General features: G+C 45.7%; 1 protein-coding gene across 1 annotated transcript in view; it reads left to right on the forward strand.

Annotated features, from left to right (window-relative positions):
- RELN (reelin) overlaps nt 1-26,563 on the forward strand; it is a 324,257-nt gene that overhangs the window by 250,143 nt on the left and 47,551 nt on the right. Inside the window, exons 29-40 of the mRNA XM_029077379.1 lie at nt 1,709-1,866; nt 3,594-3,801; nt 7,223-7,299; nt 11,631-11,789; nt 12,011-12,199; nt 13,312-13,585; nt 14,404-14,544; nt 14,643-14,820; nt 18,575-18,659; nt 20,946-21,128; nt 22,919-23,090; nt 23,204-23,306. Of these exons, the coding sequence (XP_028933212.1) occupies nt 1,709-1,866; nt 3,594-3,801; nt 7,223-7,299; nt 11,631-11,789; nt 12,011-12,199; nt 13,312-13,585; nt 14,404-14,544; nt 14,643-14,820; nt 18,575-18,659; nt 20,946-21,128; nt 22,919-23,090; nt 23,204-23,306 (1,927 nt within the window). The remainder of the gene's footprint in view (nt 1-1,708; nt 1,867-3,593; nt 3,802-7,222; nt 7,300-11,630; nt 11,790-12,010; nt 12,200-13,311; nt 13,586-14,403; nt 14,545-14,642; nt 14,821-18,574; nt 18,660-20,945; nt 21,129-22,918; nt 23,091-23,203; nt 23,307-26,563) is intronic.

Consider the following 26,563-nt stretch of genomic DNA (forward strand, 5'->3'; position numbering starts at 1 on the left):
TAACGAGCTCACGGACTACAGGGGAAGACAGACATTAATATAAATAAATACATTACAGATGGGTACATAAGTGCTGTGGAGCTGGATGGGGGATGTGAATAAAGGGAGCAAATCAGGGCGATGCAGAAGGAAATGGGAAAAGAGAAGATGAGGGCAGAGTCAGGGGAGGCCTCTTGGAGAAGATGTGCCTTCAAAAAGGCTTTGAAAGTGGAGAGAGTAATTGACCCACCAAGAGTCCCTCATTAACCCCCGACCTCGTGGGGCTGAAGCTTTGGTGTGTGAGGAAAGAGGCCAAGATAAACGGGAGGAAAATCCGGGAAGAGCGATTAGAAGAGTGAACTTGGCTGGCATGGGGAAGTGGCATGGCTTCCGAGCTCATATTGGTCTTGGTTTCCCAGAGCCTCAGCAGTAGGAATTTTCCGGGAGTGGAGCTGTCCCATCCCACCGCACTAACCCGTGAGCTCAGAGCCGTGGCCTGGGGCTCCTTCTCCGACAGAACCCCGGGGTCTGTGGTGCCCCCCTTCTCCCCATCTGTCATCGGCAGAGTCAGGCCCCGTCCCTTGGGTCCCAGGTGGCACTGCGGCAACCGTGTTACGATCGTTACAATGGAGTGGAGGGGGCGGGTTGTGATGTCGGTCTGAAAGCAGCCCTGCCGGGCCTGGCATGGGGCCTGGAAGCTTCCTTTCAGCAGGGATGTTCCGCAGCTTTTGTTGTCACTGTCACCGATGTGGACATATTGGTTCGGCTGTGTTTATTGTGTTTTTTCTTGTGTGTCCGTGGCCAGCTCAATCATTGGTTCAGTGGTTTTCATTGAGTGCTTGCTGTACTAAGCACTTGGAAGAGAACATGACAGAGTTGATGGATACATTCTCTGCCCACAGTGAGCTTACAGTTAGAGAGCGAGACGGACATTAATATAAATAAATAAATTACGGCTAAGTTCTAAAGTTCGGTGGGGCTGAGGGAGCGGTGAATAAAGGGGACAAATTCAAGTTCAGGAGCGACATGGGAGAGAATGGGAGAAGAGGACATGAGAGCTTAAACAGGGAAGACCTCTTGGGGGAAATATACTTTAACAAGGCTTTGAAGATAAGTCAGTCGAGGTATTTATTGAGCGCTCGTGTGCAGAGCACTGTACTAAGTGCTTGGGAGAGGACAATATAACAACATAACAGACACATTTCCCTGCCCTCAGCAAGCTTAAAATTTAGAGGGGGAGGAGAGTGATTATTTGTTGGATGTAAACAGGGAAGGCAGGCCAAAGGGAGCCTCTCCACCCTCTCATAATAATAATAATTATTATTATTCTGGTATTCGTTAAGCGCTCACTATGTGCCAGGCACTGTGCTAAGCTCAGGGGTGGATACAAGGAAATCGGGTTGGACACAGTCCCTGTCCCATGTGGAGCTCACAATCTCAATCCCCATTTTACAGATGAGGTAACTGAGGCACAGAGAAGTGAAGTGACTTGCCCATGGTCACATAGCAGAAAAGTGTCAGATCCAGGTTTAGAACTCCCAGGTCAGTGCTCTATCCACTACGCCGTGCTGCTTCTCTTGAAGGTTGGGAGCCTCTGGTGCCCAGGGACTGAGTTTGAATCATCAACCGTGTACCTTTACCCTGTGCTTAGTACATGCTTAGCACAAAGCCAGTGTTCAATCAACACACTAAATAATCCTGAAAACCGGATTTTGTGTCTTCCCAGCAGTAAGACCAGGTTCCGTTGGATCCAAGAGAGCAGCTCACAGAAGAACGCACCCCCTTTTGGCCTCGACGGAGTGTATATTTCTGAGCCCTGTCCTGGTTACTGCAATGGCCACGGGGACTGTGTCTCCGGCGTCTGTTTCTGCGACTTGGGCTACACAGGTATGGTTGCCCCCAAGGGAGAACTGTTTTCCAATTAATAGATCAATCAATCAGTGGTATTTATGGAGCACTTACTGTGTGCAGAGCACTGTACTAAGCACTTGAGAGGTACAGAAATCCTATTTACCTGTTGCCCAGATCTGAGTTCAGACATTCCTCATCTCCCCTAAAGCTCATGGGAATTAGCACCCACAGCAAACCACAAATATAATCCTCAAAGCCTGCTTTGGTGATGTTGAATCTTCCAGTGGCTGGAAGAGAAAGACCTGACCCCGTAAATGTATTTAGCTGTTGGATTTGTTTTTCATTTTGTTTTTAACTTAAAGATGTGCTATATGAGTTAATAGACTCTACAGTGTCTATAGTGCTTAAAGGGAAGGTTACTGAATTGAACCCAGGAGTGGTAGTTTCCATCTAGGATGGTAATAATACTAATGATAATAAAGCAATAATACTAATTAGGGTATTTGTTAAATACTGTATGTCAAGAACAGTTCAAAGCATTGGGGTAGATACAAAGTTGTCAGGTCATAGTCCCTGCCCCTCATGGGGCTCACACCCTCTTCAGAACAGTAATAATAATAATAATATCTGTTGAGTGCTCATTAATGTGCCAAACACTGTACAAAGTGCTAAGGTAGATGCAAGATAATCCAGTCTAAGTAGGAGGGAGAATGGGCATTGAATCCCCATTTTGAAGATGAAGGAACTGAGTCACAGAGAAGTTAAGTGACTTGCCTAAGGTCACACAGCAGATATGTGGTGGAGTCAGTATTAGAACCCGTGTCCTCTGACTCCCAGGCCCGTGTTCTTTCCACTACACCACTCTGCTTCAGAAGTTGCCTGGGTCAAAGGCCGGGAGTTTAAAATGAGATTCAAAAGGAAAACTGGAGAAAATATCTTGGACTAAAAAGAAGCTTCATGTTTCTGAGGAGGATTTTGACAAGGTTGCAAATGGTTTTCAGTCCCTTGCCCTCTAGGGGTTGGCCCGGGGTTAAAAATAAGCAAGAGTGGTGGGCGATGGGCTTTCTGCAGAAAGCGCAGTGCTCACGGGGCTGCCCAGGTACACTGTGGGCTGGCGGGGAGGCCCGCATTTACCTTGCCCTGGGCACTGTGGGTTGTACCTGCTTCCTGGGAGGAATACTCACTTGCTGCAGCTGCCCACAGAACTAGTGAGAGCGATTACAACCTACCCTGGAGTAATAATAATAATAGTAATAATAATGTTGGTATTTGTTAAGCTCTTACTATGTGCAGAGCACTGTTCTAAGCACTGGGATAGATACAGGGTAATCAGGTAGTCCCATGTGAGGCTCACAGTTAATCCCCATTTTACAGATGAGGTAACTGAGGCACAGAGAAGTGAAATGACTTGCCCACAGTCTCACAGCTGACAAGTGGCAGAGGTGGGATTCGAACCCATGACCTCTGACTCCCAAGCCTGGGATCTTTCCACTGAGCCACGCTGCTTCTCCTTCTTAGCTCCACATTAGAGCGAACCAAACTGTGTGTCTGAGGGCCATTCCACATGCCTCCCCTGTGAAGCACTTCCTGGGAAGAGTTCCCTTCCGGTTGATCAGTCAGTGAAGAGGGAATCCCGTTCTGACCCTTTGCCTGACGAGTCTGGTCCAAGCCTAGTAGCACTGTTTACCAGGATGCTAATTCTGACCTCGAGTGTTCAGCATGGTTTCAACAAAGCATCTCCCGTATATTTCTTTTCTCTGAAGCCGCACATGGGACCTGTGTCTCTAATGTACCTAATCACAGTGAGATGTTCGACAGGTTTGAGGGAAAACTCAGCCCCCTCTGGTACAAGATAACAGGCGGACAGGTTGGAACAGGCTGCGGGATGCTCAGCGATGGGAAATCTCTGTACTTCAACGGGCCTGGGAAGCGAGAGGCAAGGACAGTGCCCCTGGACACCACCAGCATCCGGTCAGTTATAGTTTTCTTTCATTCATTCATTCATTCATTCATTCTGTCATTCTGTCATTCATTCTGTCATATTTATTGAGCACTTATTGTGTGCAAAGCACAGTACTAAGCCCTTGGGAGAGTACAGTATAGAGACATTCCCTGCCCACATCAAGCTTATCCGACCCCTGAGAACCGCAGGTGCGAACTCTCCCATCCCTTCTGCAGGTTTGATAACGACGGCCCAGCTCGGCCCAGGCTAGATTTTTCAGGCCAAGCCCTCCCCGGCCCGAGCCCAGCCCGAACCGATTCAATTGGGAAAATCGAGGGTTTGGCCAGACTCAGGGGAATCACAGGTCCCTATTTCAGCGACAACACCCCAAAATCTCAAGGTCCTTTCCACTGACCACTTTGGGACACGTTCAAGCCCCAGAAACGAAAAGGAGAAAAAGACATGAGGATTGCGACTCTTGTGGGGGCCTTGGGGTTCTTCAGACAGTAAGCTCATTGTGTAAGCTCAATATGTCTGTTATTTGTTGTATTGTACTCTCCCTAGCGCGTAGTACAGCGCTCTGCACACAGTAAGTGCTCAATATTAAGATTGACTGACTGACTGGGGAGCTACGGTAGCAGGCCGAGAGGCCAGAGCTCAAAAGATGCCACCCTCTGAGATCCTCTTCCACCTCTCGGAAAGCTCCAGAGATCAGCCCCAGGAGTTGATGATAATCATAATAATATTAATAATAATAACAATAGTGCCATTTGTTAAGTGTTTACTATGTGCCAAGCCTTAAGCTGGGGTACATACAGTGCACTCAGGTCAGACACAGTTCCACATTGGGCTCATAGTTTCAGAGGAGGTAGAATCTCTATTCTACAAATGAGGACACTGAGGTACAGTGAAGTTAATAGGCTTGCCCAACTTCACAGGGCTGTCAGGATTTGAACTCAGGCCTCCCGACCCCCAGACCTCTTTCCTCCAGACCATGATCAGGGAAGACAATAGCAGTGCTTCAGATCTTAGTTGTAGCTCCGGCAAGTCAAAGGAAACAGGACATTCAGCTGTTATTCTGTGCTGCTGCCCTGGGGAGCGGTGGATGATTCTTTGGTTCTGGATGGGAATGGGAATGTTTTGGGTGTGTGGATGTAGATGAGGGCAAATTTCTGCATGTGTGTGTGTGTACGTATGTGTGTTTGTGCGAGAGTGCTTTGATCACTCCTACGCCCTCCCTTTTCCCTCTTTCACTTTTCCCCTCTTTGAGTCTGTGTTTGTGCCCAAACCTGTTGTATGCCAGTCGACTATCACAGTGTTTGTCTTATGTCTCTGAGTCGGCTTTGCTGTGAGGGTATGCATGTGTGTGTGGGGGGTGTATATCTCCATATTTTCCTCTGTGTCTCACTGTCTCTGTTTGTGGGTTTCCGTGTCTGCCCCCTCCTGGTCTGTCTCCCCTTCTCTGCCTCTGTCTCTCTTTTTCTGACCCTCCTGCCCTTTTGGCTCTGTCCCCAATCCCATTTTGAGCTTCAGAGAATGTGGCCACCTCAGGATCAGTCAGACCAAACCGAATCCAAGGGCATCACTCTCTCTTCTTCCTCTCCCTCTCTTTTTCCCCCCTCTCCAACTCCTTCTCTCCCTCTCTATCCCCACTTTCACTCCCTCACGCTCCTCTCCCTCTCTATGCCCCATTATCACTCTCTTTCTCTCCCTCATCCTCCTCCCCCTGCCTCTTTTTATCTCCTCTCCTTTTCTCCATCACCTCCTCTCCATCCCCTCTCCCCCTCCTTCTATTCCTCCCTACTGTCTCCCTCTGTCTTTCTGCCCTGGGAGCCTCAGCCAAAGTAACCCAAACACACACCCCAGGATTTCAGACTGAGCCGGATCAGCTGGGAGCCCCAGAGTGGTGAACCCATGGGTCCTTACCGGCTGGTTCTGTCAACATGTAATAAACTGTCTCAGTTACAAGACTTGCTCACGTCAGAACCTAAAGTTCCTTAGCCCCATCGGTGGGACCTTTTCATTCTGGTTTTCAAATTGCCCTTTGATCATTTAAAATAGCTACAGCACCACCTACTGGTAAAACTGGTAAAATGAGTCCATTTTTTTCATGACAGAAAAAAACAGAATGTTTAGTCACAAAGTACTTCAAAATTACCAGCCTTTCCCTCCCACATTCATATCTGAAACTGAGAATCGTAGGGCAGCCACATCAGACTTAATCCTCAGACTCAAATCCCAGCTCACCTTGGAGTGTAGATATCTCTGAGGAAGACTTGAGTTTGCATACTTCGTATTTTTTCTAAATCGGATCCCTTAAACCTGTGAGGTCCTCAGAAACTTACTCCAGGTTACCTCAGAAGTGAATCCAATCCCAAAACAGGCTTCAACTTCCCAAATGATCTGATTTTTTTAAAATGCGTAGTATACATTGAGCTTTGTGCTAAGGTCTAGGATAATAATTGTGGTATATGTTAAGCACTTAACTATGTGCCAAGCACTGTACTAAATGCTGAGGTAGATACGAGATAATCAGGAACCACATTGGGCTCAGTCTCAGTAGGAGATAGAACAGATATTGAGCCCCCATTTTGCAGATGAGGGAACTGAGACACAGAGAAGTTAAGTGGGTTAGAACCTGAATCCTCTATCTCTCAGGCCCATGCTCTTTCCACTAGACCACACTCCTAAAATACATTATGAACAGATTAGACAATTTAACCCTATTTTATAGATGAGGAAACTAAGGCACAAGAAGTAAAGTGACTTCCCCAAGGATAAACAGCAAGCAGGTGGTAGACCTGGGATTGGAACCTAGACTTCCTGACTCCCCAGTCTCTGCTGTTTTCATTAGGACATGTTGGTTTTTCCAAGTCAGTCCTGGAACCACTACCTGTCTGGTTCATACCCAATGTTTCCCACAAACTCGTATCAATGAATTTCACTTATTTTGGCTTCAGGTGACTCCTTCAAAGGTTATTGTAAAGCAACCAGATGTGGTACCCACAATGATCTCTGTTCACTTTTGTTTCTCGGTGTTTTATTTTGTTAAATTTTCTAAAAGAAGGTCCCAACAGAAGTTCATGAAGTGCTCAATTCCTCCAGAAGTCAGCGTTGTACAATCTACCATGCTTGACACATGGTTTGTATTTCCAAGGGACAGAGGTTTTGAGTTCCATCCTTCCAGATTTAAAGGGCCAATATTGTGTTCAGTTCTTCACAATGGCCTGAGGACGGACACACACACGCATGCACATGCACACACACACACACACCCCACAGTGAAATGTGTCAGCCCTCTCTGCTTAATTTTGACAGAATTGAACTCAATTCTATTGCAGTATTATTGCCCTGAGCCCTCAGCAGCCACTGTTATTTAAAAAATAAAAACAGAAAAATTGAAAAAGTGGATTTTCTTTGCTTAATTAGATTTCTGGTTTCCCTCCCCAGATTAGTTCAGTTTTACACCCAGATTGGAAGCAAGACAGCTGGCGGCTCCTGCAGCAAGCCAAGAGCCCGGAACGAAGGTACGGTCTTCTTGGTCACTGTCAACTGGTTTCTTCGACATGCCCAAGTCCTTTTTAGTCTGCAAAATCGAGATCGAGAGCTCTGTAAGCTTTGGGGAGAGTTCAATAGAGTTAGTAGACATGATCCCTGCCCTCTAGGAGCTTGTGATTTAGCGAGGGAGACAAACACAAAAATAAATTATAGGTAGGTGGAAACAGTAGAATAAAAGGTTATGTAAATAAGTGCAAACAGGGAAGGGGAGAGCAACCAAGAGTTTAGCTGAAGTGGAAGTGCTGAAGTTTTGTGGTTTTTTTAATGGTATATGTTAAGTGCTTACTGTGTGCCAGGCACAGTAATAAGCGTTGGGATAGATACAAGATAGTCATGTCCCACATAGGACTCACAGCTTTCATATCCATTTTACAAATGGAGTAACAGGCACAAAGAAGTTAAGTGACTTGCCCAAGGTCACACAGCAGACAAGTGGCAAAACTGGGATTAGAACCCAGGTCCTCTGACTCCATGGCCCGGACTCTTTCCACTAGGCCGCAATTGGGAGGGATTTAAGAGTGGAGAGATGAGAGGTAAATCAGGGGAGACCTCTTGAAGATGTGATTTCAAAAGGGCCTTGAAGTTGGGGAGAGTAGTAGTCTGTTGAATGTGAATGAAGAGGGAGTTCTAGCCTGAAGGGAGTGTGTGAGTCAGAGGTGAGAGACAAGAATGAGGCACAGTAAGTAGTTTGGCTTGCGAGCAATGAAGTGTGTGAGCTGAGGTGTAGTAGAGAGGAGCAAGCAAGCAAGTAGGAGAGAGGGAGTTGATTGAGTACCACTAAAGCCAACTGTCAGGAGTTTGTACTTGATGTAGAGGGAAATGGGCAACCACTAGAGCATTTTGAGGAGTAGGAATGATACTGTCCAAGCAGGAGAGTGAAGTGTGGACCAGAGAGGGGAGAGATTGAGATCTTCAAGGAGATTCAATCACAGGAATGGGTCCAGGAGGGCAGCATCAGCAAACATCCTTCGCTACTATCTGACAAAGAGTTCTGGGCTGGATGGACTGTGGGTGTGACCCAGAAGTGCCTGGGTGAACTGTGAACCACTGTGCCAATCACAGCCTACCAAGCACTGTACTAAGCGTTGGAGTAGATGTTAAATAATCAGGTTGTCCCATATGGGGTTCACAGTCTTAATCTCTATTTTATAGATTAGGTAATTGAGGCATAGAGAAGTTAGGTGATTTTCCCAAGGTCACACAGCAGACAAATGGCATTTCAGCAGTGTCTATCTCTCAATCGATCAGAAGTATTTTCTGTGTGTTCTAATCTAGTCGGGGAAGGAGACATTAAATAAATCATCAGTCAATCAAATGCATTTATTGAGCACTTACTATGTGCACAGCACCTACTGAGTTCTTGGGAGAGATACAGCAGTTTGTAGACAATTGCCCTGCCCCTAAATTGCAGGTAGGAGATGTAGCAAAATATAAGGATACATATGTAAGCGTGGTAGGGGTAGGAGTGGAGTGAGTAACAAAATGCTTTTGGGAAATGGACCCGAGAGCATAGGTGAAGCAGAAGGAAGGGAGTAGAGGTGGGGAATTGGGGTGGGGTCACTCTGAGAAAGCTTCCTGGAGGATATGGGATTTTAGTAGGGCTTTGAAGATGGAGAGAGTGGTGTTCTGTCAAGGTGAAGATTGAGGGAGTCCTGGGCAGGAAGAAGGACATGAGCAAGGAGTCAAGGTTGAGTGGTGCTCTGTCAGATGTGAAGATCGAGGAAGTTCTAGAAAGGAGGCAGGTCATGAGCAAGGAGTCAGTGGTGAGGTAGAGGAGATCGAGGTACCTTGAGCAGTTGGGTGTTACAGGAACAACGTGTGTTGGCTGGATTGTAGTGGGAGAGGAACCAGGTTAGATAGGAACCTCCAGGAGGCCTTCCCAGACTGAGCTCCCCTTTTCCTCCGCTCCTTCTCTCCTCTCCATCGTCCTTACTCCCTCCCTCTGCCCTACTCCCCCTCTCCGCCCCCCAGCACTTGTGTATATATGTACATATTTATTATTCAATTTATTTTATTAATTATATATATATATATCTATAATTCTATTTATATATTTTGATGCTATTGATGCCTATCTACTTGTTTTGTTTTGTTGTCTGTCTCCCCTCTTCTAGACTGTGAGCCCGTTGTTTGGTAGGGATTGTCTCTATCTGTAGCCAAATTGTACTTTCCAAGCACTTAGTACAGTGCTCTGCACACAGTAAGTGCTCAATAAATATGATTGAATGAATGAATGAATGAGTAGGAAGAGGAGAGCAGATTGAGGGCCTTCAAGCCCAAGGAGCCGAGCGGCTTCTCAGCCTCTGCCAGTGACCTCCTGAACAGGCCAGGCTTTCTCTCCCACTCTAAACTGTAAGCTCGTTACGGGCAAGAATTGTGTCTGCTAGTTCAGCTGGATTGTACTCTCCCAAGCGCTTAATACAGTGCTCTGCACAGAGTAAAAGTTTAATAAATACCATTGATTGTCCGTTTTCCCAAGCCCTGCCTGCAGTACACGGGGTAGATACCCTTTACGGGAACTTATTTGAAGCTTGGAGATTTTCCCGAACAGGCAGAACGCTCTGTCCTGTGGATACGAGCATTTCTTCCCATGATTCAACAATTTTAACTTGACATTTCATCAGTTGGATGGGCCATCCCCTGGTAGCCTTCCTGAAGTTTTCTGCTTTTTCCTTGGCATAAGCCCCAGGTCCCAGACAGCAGTGAAATAGAAAGCTCAGCTGTGCCCAGTCTGCCCACGCAGCTCCCAGCAAAGCAAGCAAGCGTGAATTTGGGGACAAGATTTAATTGGCAGCAGGCCAGGAGGGGGGAACTTCCAGAGAATCAAGTGCTAGTTCGTCGCAGATGCTAAGAAACTACACGGCTGAATGTCTCTCGGTTTATGCACTCTCCAGACAGATTAAAACACTTTTTTTTCAAGTGAGGATGCGGCTTTGGAAACCAGTACGTGGTGCTAGCATTTGGGTAAAGCTGCAGTTTTCTCTCCCACTAAATGACCATAAGGCAAAAAGATATCAATTTGGATTTCCAGTAATAGTAATTATTAATAATAGTAATAATAACCACAGTAATATTTGTTTATGTGCTTACTTTGTGCCAAGCACTGTACTTAGTGCTGAGGTAGATACAGAGTAATCTGATAGGACACAGGCCCTGCCCCACATGAAGTTCACAGAGGAGAAATGGAGTGAAAATTTGAGACAAACCACAATCTGTAAAGAGTCTGTAAATCTTTCTTGAATTCAAAACAGGTAAACAGCACAAAAAGAACCTAAGGGCTGGTAGACTTAGGTTCAAGTGAGATGTTTGTGGAATGTGGGATTTACCCTGAAGTTTGTCTAGTCATTTTCCCCTATTTTCAGAATCCAAAATCCAGTGAAGAAGTGGGAGTGAAGCCCAGAATAGAAGGAATCACACAAAAAATCCAATTCGCTATTGGCTGGGATTTTGTTGTTCTTTAATGGTATTTGTTAGGTGCTTATTATATTCCAGGCACTGAACTAAGCACTGGGTAGGTATTAGATAATCAGATTGGTTGCAATAATGAGTAGATGGGTAGAGCACAGGTAAAAAAAAGACCACATGTAATCCCAAACTGCCAATTTCACCTTCCCTGCAAATACCCAACTTCCTTTGGCTTCCTGTTCAATTTGATAATAACTACCATTTCCTTCAGTCATTTCTTCCTAACAAATATCAGTTTACCCCTGCTAGGTTTACTGTTGTCATTGCTATTTTCAGCTTCTTGTGCAATGCCTGTCTGTTCTCCCTAGGAGCATAAAATATCCCATCCTCTAGGAGAGTAGTCCCAATAAATGTGTCAGTCAATCAATCAAGCTGTTGATGTTTCTTTTCTTATTTTCAATTAGTTTTTTAGCTATTGTTCCTAAAGTACTCAGAGCAATCCAGAAACCGCCAGATGTTCTATCTCAAGTGCTCAAAATATGGAGACTTTAAAACTCCTCGTTCCATTGCACAAGATGCAGCAGTAATTCAGGAAAGAAATTGAAAAATTCAGCATATTCTTTATAAATGACATTAATATTCTTCCTGCATGAGTCCTCTAATACGCCTGATGTCCAAATGCTGAGCTTCTCCTCCTCTCTTTCCTATAAACCAGAGAATTGGAAACTATCAGACGAGTCATTTCCCCATCCAGGTTTCCCATTCATTCCTCTGAAATCAGGGTGGTGACTCAGGCCCCTCTTTTCACATGGCAAAGTGGGTCCAAGTGTCCCAGCCCTGGAGGGGCTTGGAGAGCAGCCATCTAAGCAGTCACCCTTCTCTTTCATTCCTGCAGGACTCGTGGTTCAGTACTCAAACGACAATGGAATTGTGTGGCATTTACTGCGAGAGTTGGACTTCCTGTCTTTCCTGGAACCTCAGATCATTTCCATAGAATTACCACGTGAAGCCAAAACACCTTCAACAGCTTTTCGATGGTGGCAGCCCCAACATGGTAGGTAACCTTTCTCCTGCCCCATATTTCCGGGAGCCCAGGTCCTTCCCGGCTCACATACTGACCTACCAAATAATAGTCGTTCCTTCCGAAAAGGCGCTCTACTTGCCTAAAGAATTTCCACATTTGCTGTCTGGCTCTTGGTTTTTCACACGGTCGAATGATTCAGAGTGCTGGCGAGTGGCAGTGCACTCATTGCCCTCTCCCTGCCCCGATTTCAGGTAAACACTCTGCCCAGTGGGCCCTGGACGACGTGCTCATCGGGATGAACGACAGCTCTCGGACTGGCTTTCAGGATAAATTTGATGGCTCGTTAGATCTGCAGGCCAACTGGTACAGGATCCAAGGAGGCCAGGTGGACGTCGACTGCCTTTCCATGGATACTGCCCTGACATTCATTGAAAGTACAGGTACACATCATTCGATCCATCAGTCAATCAATCAATCATATTTGTTGAGCACTTACTGCATGCAGAGTACCGTACTAAGTGCTTGGGCGGTTACAGTACATCAGAGTTGGTAGGCATGTTCTCTGCCCACACCAAACTCAGAAGGGGTAACAGACAAACATTAACAAATGAATAAATCAATAAATAAATTACAGATATGGACATAAGTGTTGTGGTGTTGAGGGAGGGGGAAATAAAGGGGGCAAAGACACAGAAGGGAGTGGGAAAAGAGGAAATGAGGGCTTAGTCAGGGAAGGCCTAATCACCAAATCAAAGTTCATTTGAAAGGCTACTTGGCTACTGAGGAGGCCAGTGGCTTTCCAAACCTCAAGAAAAACATTGTGCAACATGTCACCTGCTGTCAAATGCTTATTTGAACTTATTTCTTAGTTACATGGGGTGGAAGACACAAGTGTGATAGCAAGAAGCAGCACTGCAGCAGGATTTGGATCGCACAATGGTTGATACGTAATTGGGGGAAATCAATTGAGCAGGGGTTGATCTGGCCAAGTCTTTAGAATTGCAGAGACTCCATTTGCAGAATTCTAGATTCAGGCCTAATGCCTGCTTCTCCCAACCCTCCCCACACCGAGCATTTGGAATAATAATAATAATGTATTTGTTAAGTGCTTACTATGTGCCAGGTCACTGTACTAAGAGCTGGAGTAATACAAGTAAATCCGGGTTTGGACACAGTCCCTGTCCAAGATTTGGTTTACAGTCTTAATCCCCATTGTACAGGTGAGGTAACTGAGGCCCAGATAAATGAAGTGATTTGCCCAAGGTCACATAGCGGACAAATGGCGGGGCCTGGATTAGAACCCAGGTCCTTCTGACTCCCAGGCCCATGCTCTATCCACTAGTTCATGCTGGAACTAACTATGTGGCTCTATGTAAAAGATTAATTAGTGAGCGGGGTGAATGAAAACAGTTACAGCAAGGAGCTTTAAAGCAGATACAATTTGCATGTTTTCCCACTGGAAACGCAGCTTAGCAGTTTAAGCGCCATGTGAGATGTTGGAAAGATTTTTTTTCCCAGGTTTCTACCATCTTTTCCCCCTTGTGTTTAGCAGGCAAACCTCGTTATGCTGAAACCTGGGATTTCCACGTGTCTGCCTCCACCTTCTTGCAGTTTGAACTGAGCATGGGCTGCAGCAAACCTTTCAGCGAGTCCTACAGTGTCCAGCTTCAGTATTCCCTAAACAATGGGAGAGACTGGCATCTCGTCACCAAGGAGTGCATCCCGCCCATCATCGGGTGCCTGCATTTCACCGAAAGCTCCGTGTACACCTCGGAGAAGTTCCAGAATTGGAAGAGAATCACTGTCTACCTTCCCCTCTCCACCATGTGAGAACTGCTCTCTTGGCTCTTCAGACAAATCTAGAAGGGGTTCCCATCTCATTTGTGCAAGCCTGGCTCCGCTTGGGAATTTTAGGATAATTAAAGATAAGATGAGTACCCCAGGATTCTGTTTTGCATTTTAGAGGCAGAGAGTGAAACGTAACTGACTGGTGGGTTCAGAAAATTTCTGAGTTAAATGAGCAGACCCCTGGTAAACTGGTTTTCAGAGTTTTTTAATGGTATTTGTTAAGCGCTGATTATGTGCCAGGCACTGTACTGAGCGCTGGGGTAGAGACAAGATAATCGGGTTGGAAACAGGCCATGTCCCACATGGGGCTCAAAGTTTTAATCCCCATTTTCCAGGTGAGGTAACCGAGGCCCAGAGATATTAAGTAACTTGTCCAGGGTTAGGCAGCAGGCAGGAGGGGGAGCCGGGACTAGAACCCAGGTCCTCTGAGGTCACACAGCTTTGGTTTATAACTCAGTTGCTCCCACCCTGTATTCTCGTGGGCTGGAGGAATCTTAGGAGTCACAACTCTGTGACATTTTCTCCTTTGAAGGACCAAATGGAAAAATACCAGAAACCTTCCTGTTTCACACCTCCCAAATCATGCCTTCTTGCTGAACCCACTTGTAATGACACAGTAGAGCTCTCAGACCACCGGTTCTTTGGAAAAATCTGAGACTCCAAGTTTCTGGATTCTCAGATACCGGGCCTTACACAGTCAAGCAGAACAGAGAGCTGAGTCCATGGGAATGTCAAGTCAAAGGAAAAATTGAATTCCAACGCCTTTCCAAGCTGAACCAAATATCTTCCTTGTCAGTTCCCCCAGGACCCGTTTTAGGTGGATTCAGAATGACTATGCTCCTGGTGCTGATTCCTGGGCGATCGATAATGTCATTCTAGCATCTGGTTGCCCCTGGATGTGCTCTGGACGTGGAATCTGTGACTCGGGCCACTGTGTGTAAGTTGAAAAACCAAGTTTTGTAGAAATGAAACAAGCCCATTTTTGTGTGTGACCTCACTAAACTGATCCTGTTTCCCCTTGCCTGTGCCCTTTAGGTGTGATAGAGGGTTTGGCGGTTCTTACTGTGTCCCGATCACCCCTCTGCCCTCTGTTCTGAAAGATGATTTCAACGGGAACCTGCATCCGGACCTGTGGCCCGAGGTCTACGGTGCCGAGAGGGGAAACCTGAACGGAGAAACACTCAAATCTGGGACATCGCTCATCTTCAAAGGGGTCAGATAAGATTCTGCTTCAGAGTTTTCAGTTAAGGTGGTCTAGAGTAAGAGCTTACAAGATCCAGACACTGGGCCAAGTGCTGGAAACGATTCAAGACCGTCATGGCAGACACAGTCTCTGTCCCTCATTCGTTCATCATTTCATTCATTCATCTGCATTTATTGAGCACTTACTGTGTGCAGAGCACTGTACTAAGCGCTTGGGGGAGAACAGTATAACAATAGACAGACACATTCCCTGCCCTCATGGTACTCATACGTAATATATGAGCCATGTTCGACTGTGTGCACAGCACTATATTAAGCGCTTGGGAAAGAACAGTACTGTAGTGTTAGTAGATACAATCTCTGCCTTCAGAGAGATTTCAGTCTAGTGGACTAGTGCATTGGATAGTGAAATTAGAATCCCTTCTTCTCTCTTGGCTTACTGCCAAAGTACTTGTCTGGAATTGTTTCAGACGAGAGGGCATGTTGCTTTTACTTTATTATTGCCCCCAACCTGCACTGTTTTCTTTGGTGTTTAGCCCATTCATTATTTACAAATATTTAAGCGCAATATATTTTTCTCTGCATCAGCTGTCAGAACTCCTACATTCCTCTCTGAAGGAAAATAAATCTATTTTGTTTTGGGACCTGATCTTACTTCTGGGGAGCCACATTTTCTAGGCAATTAAATATTTAATGTAAAATGTCAAACTTTTTGTTTGCGGGGGAGGTTGTAATGTAGGAATCTGGGCATTCACTCGGGAGGCATAAGGAAGTCAGATATTTAGTTGATGAACCAAACCTCCAAGTTGTGAAATCCATCTGTGTGCTGTGGCAAAGACATTTGGGAGCAGTGTTGTCTTTCTCAGTCATTGGGGAAACAGCTTCTTTGAGCTGGCAACTCTAAAGCTTTGAACACATGGTGCTCCTGGCCCCTCTCAGCATGGTGAGGGAGTTATTAATCTAGGTGTGTAAATGAGATAGTTTTTTAAATGATCTGTTGTGTACAGTTCTGTCCAACCTCACATGATTAACACCTTCAGCCTAAACGAGATTGGTCCTAGAATTTTATTAAATTATGGCAAGCAGCAGCCTGTAATCATCTTTGTAGGCTTCCAGAACAGTTTGAAGATGTTAGATGATGAGAAAGGGAAAAAAAAAGTTATCAGGAGTTACACAGGGTTTGGGGAGAAGAGTGAGTTTCATGGATAGTCAATAACATTTCTGAGTGTTTGTTCGGAACAGAACACCTGAGGGAAACTGTACAGGCACAGAATTTGCCTTCTAGAAGCATAAAGTCAGATGAGGAGAAAAGAGAAGCAGTCTGGCTTATTGGAAAGAGTCATGGCCTGGGAGTCAGAGAACATGAGTTCTAATCCAGACTCTGCCAATTGCTTACTGTGTGACCTTGGGCAAATCACTTCTCTTCTCTGTGCCTCAGTTTCTTCAACTGTAAAATGGGGATTAAATACCTGTTCTTCCTCCTCTTTAGACTGGGAGTCCCATATGGTCAGGGACTGCATCCGGCCTAATTAGCTTGTGTCTTCGCCAGCGCTTAGAACAGTGTCTGATATATAGTATGTGCTTAACAAATACCATAAAAAAGAGAAGCATAAATAATGGTGCACTAAACAGTAATGATTTGCACATAATAATAATGTTGGTGTTTGTTAAGCACTTACTATGTGCAGAGCACTGTACTAAGCACTGGAAGAGTTATAATATATGCATAAGGGGTAATGTGTAATAATAATTATTATATTATACTCTCGCAAGTGCGTAGTACAGTGCGCTGCTTGCAGTAAGCATGCCATACATTCCACTGATTAACTGATTAATTACGGGAATCAGAAGGAATAATAATAATGATGGTATTTGTTAAGCACTTACTATGTGCCAAGCATTGTTGTAAGCCCTGGGATAGATACAAGGTTCTCAGGTTGTCTCATGTGGGACTGTGGGGCTCACAGTCTTAATCCCCATTTTACAGATGAGGTAACTTAGGCACAGAGAAGTTAAGTGACTTGACCAAAGTCAAAGAGCTGACAAGTAGGGGAGGTGGGATTTGAACCCATGACCTCTGACTCCCAAACCTGTGCTCTTTTCACTAGGCGTTAAGGAGTTGGGGGTGTCTTGGAAGAGTAGAGCACCTGGAGAAAATATGGCTGTTGATTGAGGACTTGAAGTTTAAATTTTAGTTTGATGGAATGTCAAGCAGAAGGCATTGGAGGCTTCTGGAAGAAGGGGAGTGTCTTGATCCGATCAACACTTAAGCATGATGATTCAGGGAAGGAATCAGTTCCACGGATTGTTCAGTGGCTAGCAGGCACCTGGACGAATCCCCCCAAGACTCCTTCCTAGCTGATCTCGATCTACCTCCCTAGGTTGGAAATCTCCCCTGAGTAGACGTTCGATACCCAAGCTCATCCCCCTAGAATGTTAAGCTGTTTGTGGGCAGGGAACGTGTCTACCAGCTCTGTTACAGTTACTCTCCTAAGGGCTTAGTAAATGCTCTGCACTTAGTGAGTGCTCAATAAATACAATTGATGGATTGAGAAGATCAGAGAGGCTTTTAAACTTGGAGATAATCAACTCTGGTGGTGGTGACAGGCTCCCCAGAGCCGTCAGACCAAAGCAACCAAAAATAGCAGAGGAGCTGGAAAAATTATTCAAGCTCATTTCATCCCTCTCTCTAGCTCCCTAACGCCTCTGCAGGAAGTAGTGACCCCTCGGGGTGGGAAGAGCCTTGCATGGTTACGCTTTATTTAACTAGACAGAGGAGCAGGTGGCTGTTGCCACCAAGATGATGTTCCACCGAGTCGCCCCTGTGAACCAAGAGAAAAGTCAGCCCCGTCAAGCCCTCAGTCTCCAGGACAAGTTACCAGAGAGTTTCAGGCTCCTCGTTTAAGCACTCAGCGCAGTCTCCATCTGCTCCACGGTTATTCCTCTCACATCAGGCTGGGAACTCAACCAATCAGTCATTAATTGAGCGCTTACTGCATGCAGCACACTGTACAAGCGCTTGGGAGAGTATGGTAAAACAGAGTTGGTAGACACGTTCCCCTGCCCACAGTGAGCTTACATTCTAGAAGGGGTTACAGACGTTAAGTGGACCTGAGTGCTGTGGCGAAAGGAAGACTAGTTGTACCTATGCCTTCAGATGCACTGTCTCCCGCTCTTGTGGTGAATTTTTTTTCTTTAAATCACAGCTAGTATGTGATTTCTAGGAGAGAAAAATTATGTCGGGTTAGAAGAAAGGAGGCAATTGAAAGGGAAGAGCAACAGTTTGGGAAACCTGTATTGTGGAGTTCCTTGAATCGAGGCAGATAAAACTGAGGGTATCCTACCAGCACCCATCTCGATTCCTTGGCCATTAATGGGTCTTATCACGCCGAGAAGCAGCTTGACCTATGGGAAAGAGCCAGACCTGGGAGTTAGAGGACCTGGGTTCTAATCCCGACTCTGCCACGTGCCTACTCTGTGACTACTCTGCAAGTCACTTAACTTCTCTGTACCTTAGTTACCTCATCTGTAAAAGGGGTATTAAATTATATTCCTTCCTACTTAGATTGTGAGCCCCATGTGGGTCAGGGACTCTGTCCAATCTGATTAAACATATCTACTGCAGTGCTTAGAGCAGTGTTTGGTACTCTGTAAGCGCTTCAACAAGTACCAGCGGAACTAAGAGCCATTCAGCTGAATCTAACTGTAGGAAAAGATGTCATCAATGCAATCAGGTCACTTACTGTGTATGTGTTCGTTTCCAGGAAGGACTGAGGATGCTGGTTTCCAGAGATCTCGATTGCACTAATACCATCTTCATACAGTTTTCACTAAGATTTATATCAAAAGGTAAGGTGACTTGGCAGGGCTGATTTCTTCCTTTTCCCCTGGCAAGTGCCCAGGAGAAAACTTCCCTGGCAGACCTCCCCAGGATCAGCTTTCCCACAGGACTGCCACCAAGAGGCATGTGGTAACCTTACTGTTCACCAGTTTGTTTTTATTTGTTTTGTGTTGTTTATGGCATTTCAGCACTTACTGTGGGCCAGGCACTGTGCTAAGAACTGGGGTAGATAAAAGCTAATCCGGTTGGACAGAGTCCATGTTCCACATGGGGCTCATTTTACACGAGAGGTAACTGAGGCCCAGAGAAGTGAAGCACAGTCACACAGCTGACAATTGGCACAGTAAGGATTAGAACCCAGGTCCTTTTGACTCCCAGGCCCATGCCCTTTCCTCTAAGCCACGCTGCTTCTCCAGTTGCTGTTGATGTTGATGCAAAATCATTCAGTTATTCGATACTATTAACTGAACACTTATTGTAGGTAGAAAATACAACAAAAGAGTAGGTCTCTGCTTTCAGAACATTTATAATCTAATGGGGGAGAGAAGCAGACAGAAATTGTACACAGGAGATACAGCTGCTAATAGGAATCAATATACTGAGTAAATCATTTGATATATTCATGAGGACTTAAAGTAGTTTGGGGGTGACGTGACCAGGAAGTTTCAAAAATTGGGATGGTGGATTTTACGACACCCTCCTATTCTTCCTATTAGTTATGCTGGCTATGGTAAATTGGGAAGGAGGGAGTTCCAGGAAGAGCAAAGGGTGTGAGAGGGAAGATGGAGACAGGATAGTCTGGAACGAAGAACATTAAGGAATTAAGGGACAGTAAGGTTGTGAGTCCTTCAAGGAACAGGATCTGTGTCTAATTACACCTCAGTATGAGAAGCAGCGTGGCCTTGTGGATGGAGCACGGGCCTGGGAGTCAGAAGGACCTAGGTTCTAATCCCAGCTCCACCGCTTGTCTACTGTGTGATCTTAGGCAAGTCACTTCACTTCTCTGTCCCTCAGTTACCTCATCTGTAAAATGGGGATAAAGACCATGAGGCCTATGAAGGACAGGGACTGTATCCAACCCAGTTACTTATTACAGTGCCTAGCACATAAGTGCTTAACAAATGCCACTGTTATTATTAACATTATTACTTCCCAGCACTTAGTACAGTGCTCTGCACAAAGTTAGTACTTAATACTATTTCTACCACTACAACCGTTACTACTGCTGCTGCTGCTGCTGCTGCTGCTGCTACTGCTAACTAGACTAGCTTGGGATGACTGAAAAGCGTGCACTGTTAAGTAGTGTACATATCCTGCCTTACTGATTGAGAATCAAATCATTCTGTTTTTTCAGGTTAATTATAAAGCTGGAACTAGTGCTGCTAGAACTGGGTTTGTGCGTTTTTTCTATTTCCTCCAATTCCTAAGGCCTCCAATTTCCAAGTCTCAAAATGCCTCTCAGGCTGAAACTCCTACCATTCCCCAAAAGGGGGACAGCTTCCCCCCTTCCCCTCTTTATCCAACCGAGACCAATTTCTCGCCTCATGGGGCCATGTTTTGGTTCCGCTTTCAGGTTCCCGAGCTTTGCCGAGCCTGTCAAAAACTGCTGAGGTCTCATTCTTTCAGTCGTATTTATTGAGCACTTCCTGTGAGCAGAGCAGTGTACTAAACACTTGGGGGAGTACGATGTAACAATAAGCAGACACATTCCCTGCCCATAGCAAGATCCATTTGAAAGACGGATTTCACTGGGCACTGCCTAAATTAAAGGTTCTGCAGCTCTCATTCTCTCTAATGGAGTCAGAGTGTTGGCCAGGGTTTGGAGAGCCTTCATTCCTGTTCAGATGAAATGTCTGGTTTAAAAATAAGCCCCTGCCAGGAGGCTGACTGTGCTGAGCTATAAAGACTGTTCCCTGGTGTAAAATCCCAGAGTAACACAACAGGTTGGGACATAATCACAAAAATAATAATAATCGTGGTATTTGTTAAGCACTTACTATTTACCAGGCACTGTACAAAGTGCTAGCGTGGATACAAGCAAATCAGGTTGGACACAGTCCCTGTCTCACATGGGGCTCAAAGTCTTAACCCCCATTTTACAGATGAAGTTAACTGAGGCCCAGAGAACTGAAAAGACTTGCCCAAGATAACATAGCAGACATGTGGCAGAGCCAGGTTTAGAACCCACATCCACTGACTCCCAGACCCTTGCTCTGTCAACTAGGCCACACTGCTTCTCATCAACAGCATCTCCTCAACCAGAATGATATCATATGTCTTTTCTCTTATTCTAGGGACCCCAGAGAGGTCTCACGCCATCCTGTTACAGTTCTCTATAAGTGGAGGAATCACATGGCACCTCATCGATGAGTTCTACTTTACTCAGACAACCAACGTCCTCTTCATCAATGTCCCACTCCCAAGCACAGCCCAAACCAACGCCACCCGTTTCAGGCTTTGGCAGCCATATAATAACGGTAAAAAGGAGTCTATTGTTCCTCGGTCAGGAGCTGGTGGAGCCCATGCATTTCCAGGGGCCAGTAGTCGACCAGTCCATCAATTGTATTTATTGAGAGCTTTCTTTGTGCAGAACACTGTACTAAATGCTTGGGAGAGTACAATATAACAGTATAATGGGCTCACAGTCTATCTGATTTAAGAATATCTTTGACTATGGTATAATATTTTAGGGCAGGGCAACTGTCTATAAAGATACCCACACAATGTGGTGTGACTAATTCCATGCTGTTGAAATACCCTTTTTCTTCTTTAATGTAATTAAATGAAGTATACAAATGAGGGCAGCCCTTGTTTGAGGAAAAACCTCTTTTATGGCCGCATCTCTTCGAGTGCCAATGTTTTTTGAAAAACAGATTCCCTAAGTTGCTATCATTTCATGTTTCCTATACCTTTAAATAGCAAAGATCAAACACAGTCACCACCAACATTATATGAGGCCTTTGAAAAGTAGACAGTTAATAAATGAGCCCCCAAATTAGGGAAGTATTACCTCTACAATGACATCTCTAAATAAAAATTACTTTAGCCATCAAAGACATGTACAAGACATTCCTCTCAATGTAAAACATCACCTTGAGTGTCCAGTCTTCTAAGGAGACTGGAAAAGAAAACATCAGCACCATCAATGTCTACTGGTGTCCACATCTAACAAAGATAATTATTCCTCTTTTCTGGATTCTCCACCAATTCATTTTAAAAGCTTCTAGCGAGTCCACACATTTAGTGAGGAGGAGTAGAAAAGTCACCTTCCCCAATAACAGAACTGAGTATTCAGAGTTAGTTTTCCAGAGAAGCCAAGAAAGGCTTCTTCCTGCTGAGGTGTTATGTCAGTTAATGGCAGCCTGGCTCCCTTGGGATAATCCCGGGCCAATGCTTTCGCTGACTCCCAGTGGCACAACCTGGAGCAGAATCAAGCAACACTTCCCCCAGACACTCCAGGCCTTTCTCTCCATGGCTAAGCTCATATTGGTGGAAGTCACCAACTCCAGATCCCCACTAGCTGAAGGAAAGATAGAGGGTTGAACCCCAGGCAACTCCTGAAATTTCAGTGGTGGTTCCCATCTGCTGCCCTCTACTAATCTCCACCACCATTCAACAGGGTTGGAGAGAAGAATCTTTCTTATTGGTCCCGCCAGGGAATTTCCAAATTCTCACCTGGCCTGGGCTTGGTCCACCTCTTCTAACACCATTTCTTTCCCTGAGCAGCCATACTGTTCCCTCCCTACTGTTTGTGCCTTGACCTCCTCCCCCTTGTCTGACCCACTCAAGTTCCAAGACTCTCGTGGAATTCTGGGATGGAGACAGGTTAAAGTCATATCCTTCTCACCGGTCCCAGTGCAGTATTTCCCGAAGCAGAGGACTTGGCCAAAGTCGGGGTTGAAAGTGGGGAGCAAATCTCACATTTCCTCAATAATGTAAGGTGTTTATTTTCTACCCCGAGTTTTGTTGGTTCTTCAGACTGGGCTTAGGCGTGGTGTTTTAATGTGGTGTTCACATTGCAGCTTCCTGAATTAGTGTGTCTGTTTCTTGCTAGGTCGATTTGGGATGGTTGAGAGATTCTTAATACAATTTTTCACACATTAAGGGGTGTAAATAAGCTGCCATGCATTCTGTGTTTCTTATTTGTTCAGGGAGCATATGCTTGGCTTGTGGTTATTAGTTCCGGCTGGCCTTCATTTTGCCTAAGGAGCCAAATTAGCCCACCCCTTTTCATTATGGCAAATGCTCTCCTCTCACACTGCCTTAGGCAAGAAAGAAGAAATCTGGCTGGTAGACGACTTCATTATTGATGGAAATAATCTCAACAATCCCGCGATTCTCCTGGATACATTTGACTTTGGACCCAAAGAGGACAACTGGTTTTTCTACCCTGGGGGAAACATTGGACTTTACTGCCCATATTCTTCGAAGGGGGCCCCGTGAGTAACCGAGTCAAATTTGCCTCACAAATGCTCGCCTCCCCCCACCCCCACAACTAGTTGCTCATGGGTTGGGAGTTAATGGCTTCTTCACGGCTTTTTCTCTGTGACAGTGAGGAAGACTCGGCCATGGTATTCGTGTCCAATGAAGTTGGCGAACACTCCATCACCACCCGCGATCTGAGTGTGAATGAGGACACCGTAATCCAGTTTGAGGTACTCCCTCCCTTCTATCTTGTTGGAGAGCACTTTATGCTTGTAAGTCAAAATCATGCTTAGAATGAAGCCCCAGATAAGGACTCAAAATGGATTCCATCTTCCCAAAACCAGGAGGCCGGGTGTCCAAGGAGGGCAATAACCCCACAGCTCCACCAAATTCTCTGCTGTCCCCTGCTGGAAATGGAGGCCTGGGCTAGATAGGTTGGGAGGCGGCCTATTGGGCATGGCCTGAAGGTACCATGTTTGTACCCGGATGCAGAGAGCTTAACCATCACTCCCATTTTTGATGGCCATAACCAAATGACCGACTGGGATTTGTTTCTGCTTATTTTCTGCCTGGTAACTGTGAGATCTTTCTTGATTTGTGGTTCTGATTTTCTCCCCGATTTGATGGTTGTTTTAGCTTGCTTCGCAGTGCCCTATGTGGATCCATTTAAACCTGCCTGTTGCCAACCTAAATTTTCAGGGTTTTGAAATCTGTCCCCTGAAAATACAGAGGATGGAACAGCCCGCAGCTAACCTGTGAGAAAATTAAAACCTATCAGTGTTTCCAGTAACACATTCAAAGAGGAAAGCCATAACCATAAAAGGCAGGTTCAAGGGATGAGAAGTCTGGGTTCCAGATTTACCTGTGATGCTGGCTTCTTGAGTGACTTTGGGCAAGGTACTTAGTTTCACCAGGCCTCCGTTTCTCCATCTGAGAAATGGGAATAGTAATGCTTTGCCTCCAGTTTCCCTATTTGGAGAAATGCAAAAGGCTCTAAAAATTCAGGCAATTCACCTTACCCAATGGTCAAATGAACTTTCTTATTTCCTGGAGGAACAAAGCTTTGGGCTTCTTAGTAGGGAGGAGGAATGTGTTGTCACCTGTGCCCTGCATGAGAATGATGCATTCATCTTTGCCAGTTTCCATGCCCAGGGCAGGCAGCACCTTTAGGGGCATGCCAGGAGGAGGGAACTGGCACAGGCTGCCGACAGCATGGGAGTGCCGTTGGTGCCTCCTGCCACCCCAAAATGTGAAGCAGCACGGCCTAGTGGATAGAGTACCCGGCCCGGGAATCAGAAGGACCTGGTTTGTTGTCCCGGCTCTGCCCCTTGTCTGCTCTGTGACATTGAGCAAGTCACTTCACTTCTCTAGTGCTCAGTTACCTCATATGTAAAATGGGGGTAAATAATGTGCACCCCATGTGGGACAGGGACTGTGTTCAAACCCTATTTGCTTGAATCCACTCCAGGGCTAAGTACAGTGCCCTGCACATAGTAAGCACTTAACAAATACCACAGTTAATATTACCCTCTCTAGACCGTAAGGTCATGGTGGGCAGGGAACGTGTCTGTTTATTGTTATATCGTCCTCTCCCAAGCACTTAATATAGTGCCCTGCACACAGAAAGTGCTCAGTAAATACAGTTGAATGAATGAAAAGTAAACAGCTAAGGCACCCGTGATACTGGGGAGCAGACAAGGGGGGCGGGGGTGTAAAGGCCTCAGGCAGAGACAGAGAGAGAGGACAGGCACCTTCATTGACTCCTCTAAATATGGATTGAGCCAGAGCCCAGTTTTGCTTGGAGGGTAGAAAATTCATCTTTATAAATCAGAGGGCTTGAGAGATAAAATGCTCATGCAGGGAGTGCTGGGCTATTTTGAGTAATTTGCTCAGTTCGTCTCATCAATATTGATGCCCTTTTACTTTTTTCAGGAAATCTAATTAATAATATATAGGCAGATAACTGTGTTTTCAAGCAATGAAAGCCAGTTTCTGAGGCGTCATTATACTGGCATTCTTCATCATTAACCTCACAAGACCAGAGGAAATGTAGCTAAGGCCGCCTTTAGGCCAGGCTGATTTAAAATGGGCCAGGACCATGGCGAGTTTGAAGCAACTCCCCTGGCTGAAATACAGCTGAGTTTTAGATTTCAAACCCCAAAATCAGGAACCAGATAAGAAGCAACATAGCCTGGTGGACAGAGTACAGGCCTGAGAGTGAGAAGGACCTGAGTTCTAGTCCCAGCTCTGCTATTTGTCTGCTGTGTGACCTTTGGCATGTCATTTAACTTTTCTGTACCTCAGTTACCTCAGTAAAATGGGGATGAAGATTGTGAGGTCCATGTGGAACATGGACTGTTTCCAACTTGATTACCTCATATCTACCCCATTCAATTGTATTTTTTAAGCACTTACTGTGTGCAGAGCACTGTACTAAGCAGTTGGAAAGTACAAAGCAACAAATAGAGACAATCCCTGGCCAGTGCTTAGAACAGTGCCTGGCACATAGGGCTTACCATTAAAGAAAGTAATGGGACCAGGCCAGGGCTCAGGTTCAGAAATTAGGTGGCTCCCATGCAGTGTCAAAGCAGCCACCAACTTTGCCTCACATGATGCTGCCTAAGTAGTGTGGCATAATGATGTCATGTTCAACATTTTGAGGCAGAGCTCTTCTCCACCCACTTCCCCTCAGCCATGCCACCCTCATGACTGCCCCTTGACTGAGCATCTCGAAATTCTCAGCTCCAAGACTCTGACCAGCAGACCATTTCTGACCCACCACCATCTTCAAGAAGGGCAGTGGTGCTACTACTGTTCATTCAATAGTATTTATTGAGCGCTTACTATGTGCAGAGCACTGTACTAAGCACTTGGAATGAACAAGTCAGCAACAGATAGAGACAGTCCCTGCCCTTTGACGGGCTTACAGTCTAATCGGGGGACACGGACAGACAAGAACAATGGCAATAAATAGAGTCAAGGGGAAGAACATCTCGTGAGAACAATGGCAACTAAATAAAATCAAGGTGATGTACATTTCATTAACACAATAAATAGGGTAATGAAAATATATACAGTTGAGCAGACGAGTACAGTGCTGAGGGGATGGGAAGGGAGAGGGGGAGGAGCAGAGGCAAATGGGGGGAAAAGAGGGTTAAGCTGCGGAGAGGTGAAGGGGGGCGGTAGAGGGAGTAGAGGGAGAAGGGGAGCTCAGTCTGGGAAGGCCTCTTGGAGGAGGTGAGTTTTAAGTAGGGTTTTGAAGAGGGGAAGAGAATTAGTTTGGCAGAGGTGAGGAGGGAGGGAGTTCTGGGACCGCAGGAGGACGTGGCCCAGGGGTCGACGGCGGGATAGGCGAGACCGGGGGACGGTGAGGAGGGGGGCAGCAGAGGAGCGGAGTGTGCGGGGTGGGCAGTAGAAAGAGAGAAGGGAGGAGAGGTAGGAAGGGGCAAGGTGATGTAGAGCCTCGAAGCCTAGAGTGAGGAGTTTT

This window comes from Ornithorhynchus anatinus, chromosome 13 (genome assembly GCF_004115215.2).
Source record: "Ornithorhynchus anatinus isolate Pmale09 chromosome 13, mOrnAna1.pri.v4, whole genome shotgun sequence".
NCBI lineage: Eukaryota > Metazoa > Chordata > Mammalia > Monotremata > Ornithorhynchidae > Ornithorhynchus > Ornithorhynchus anatinus.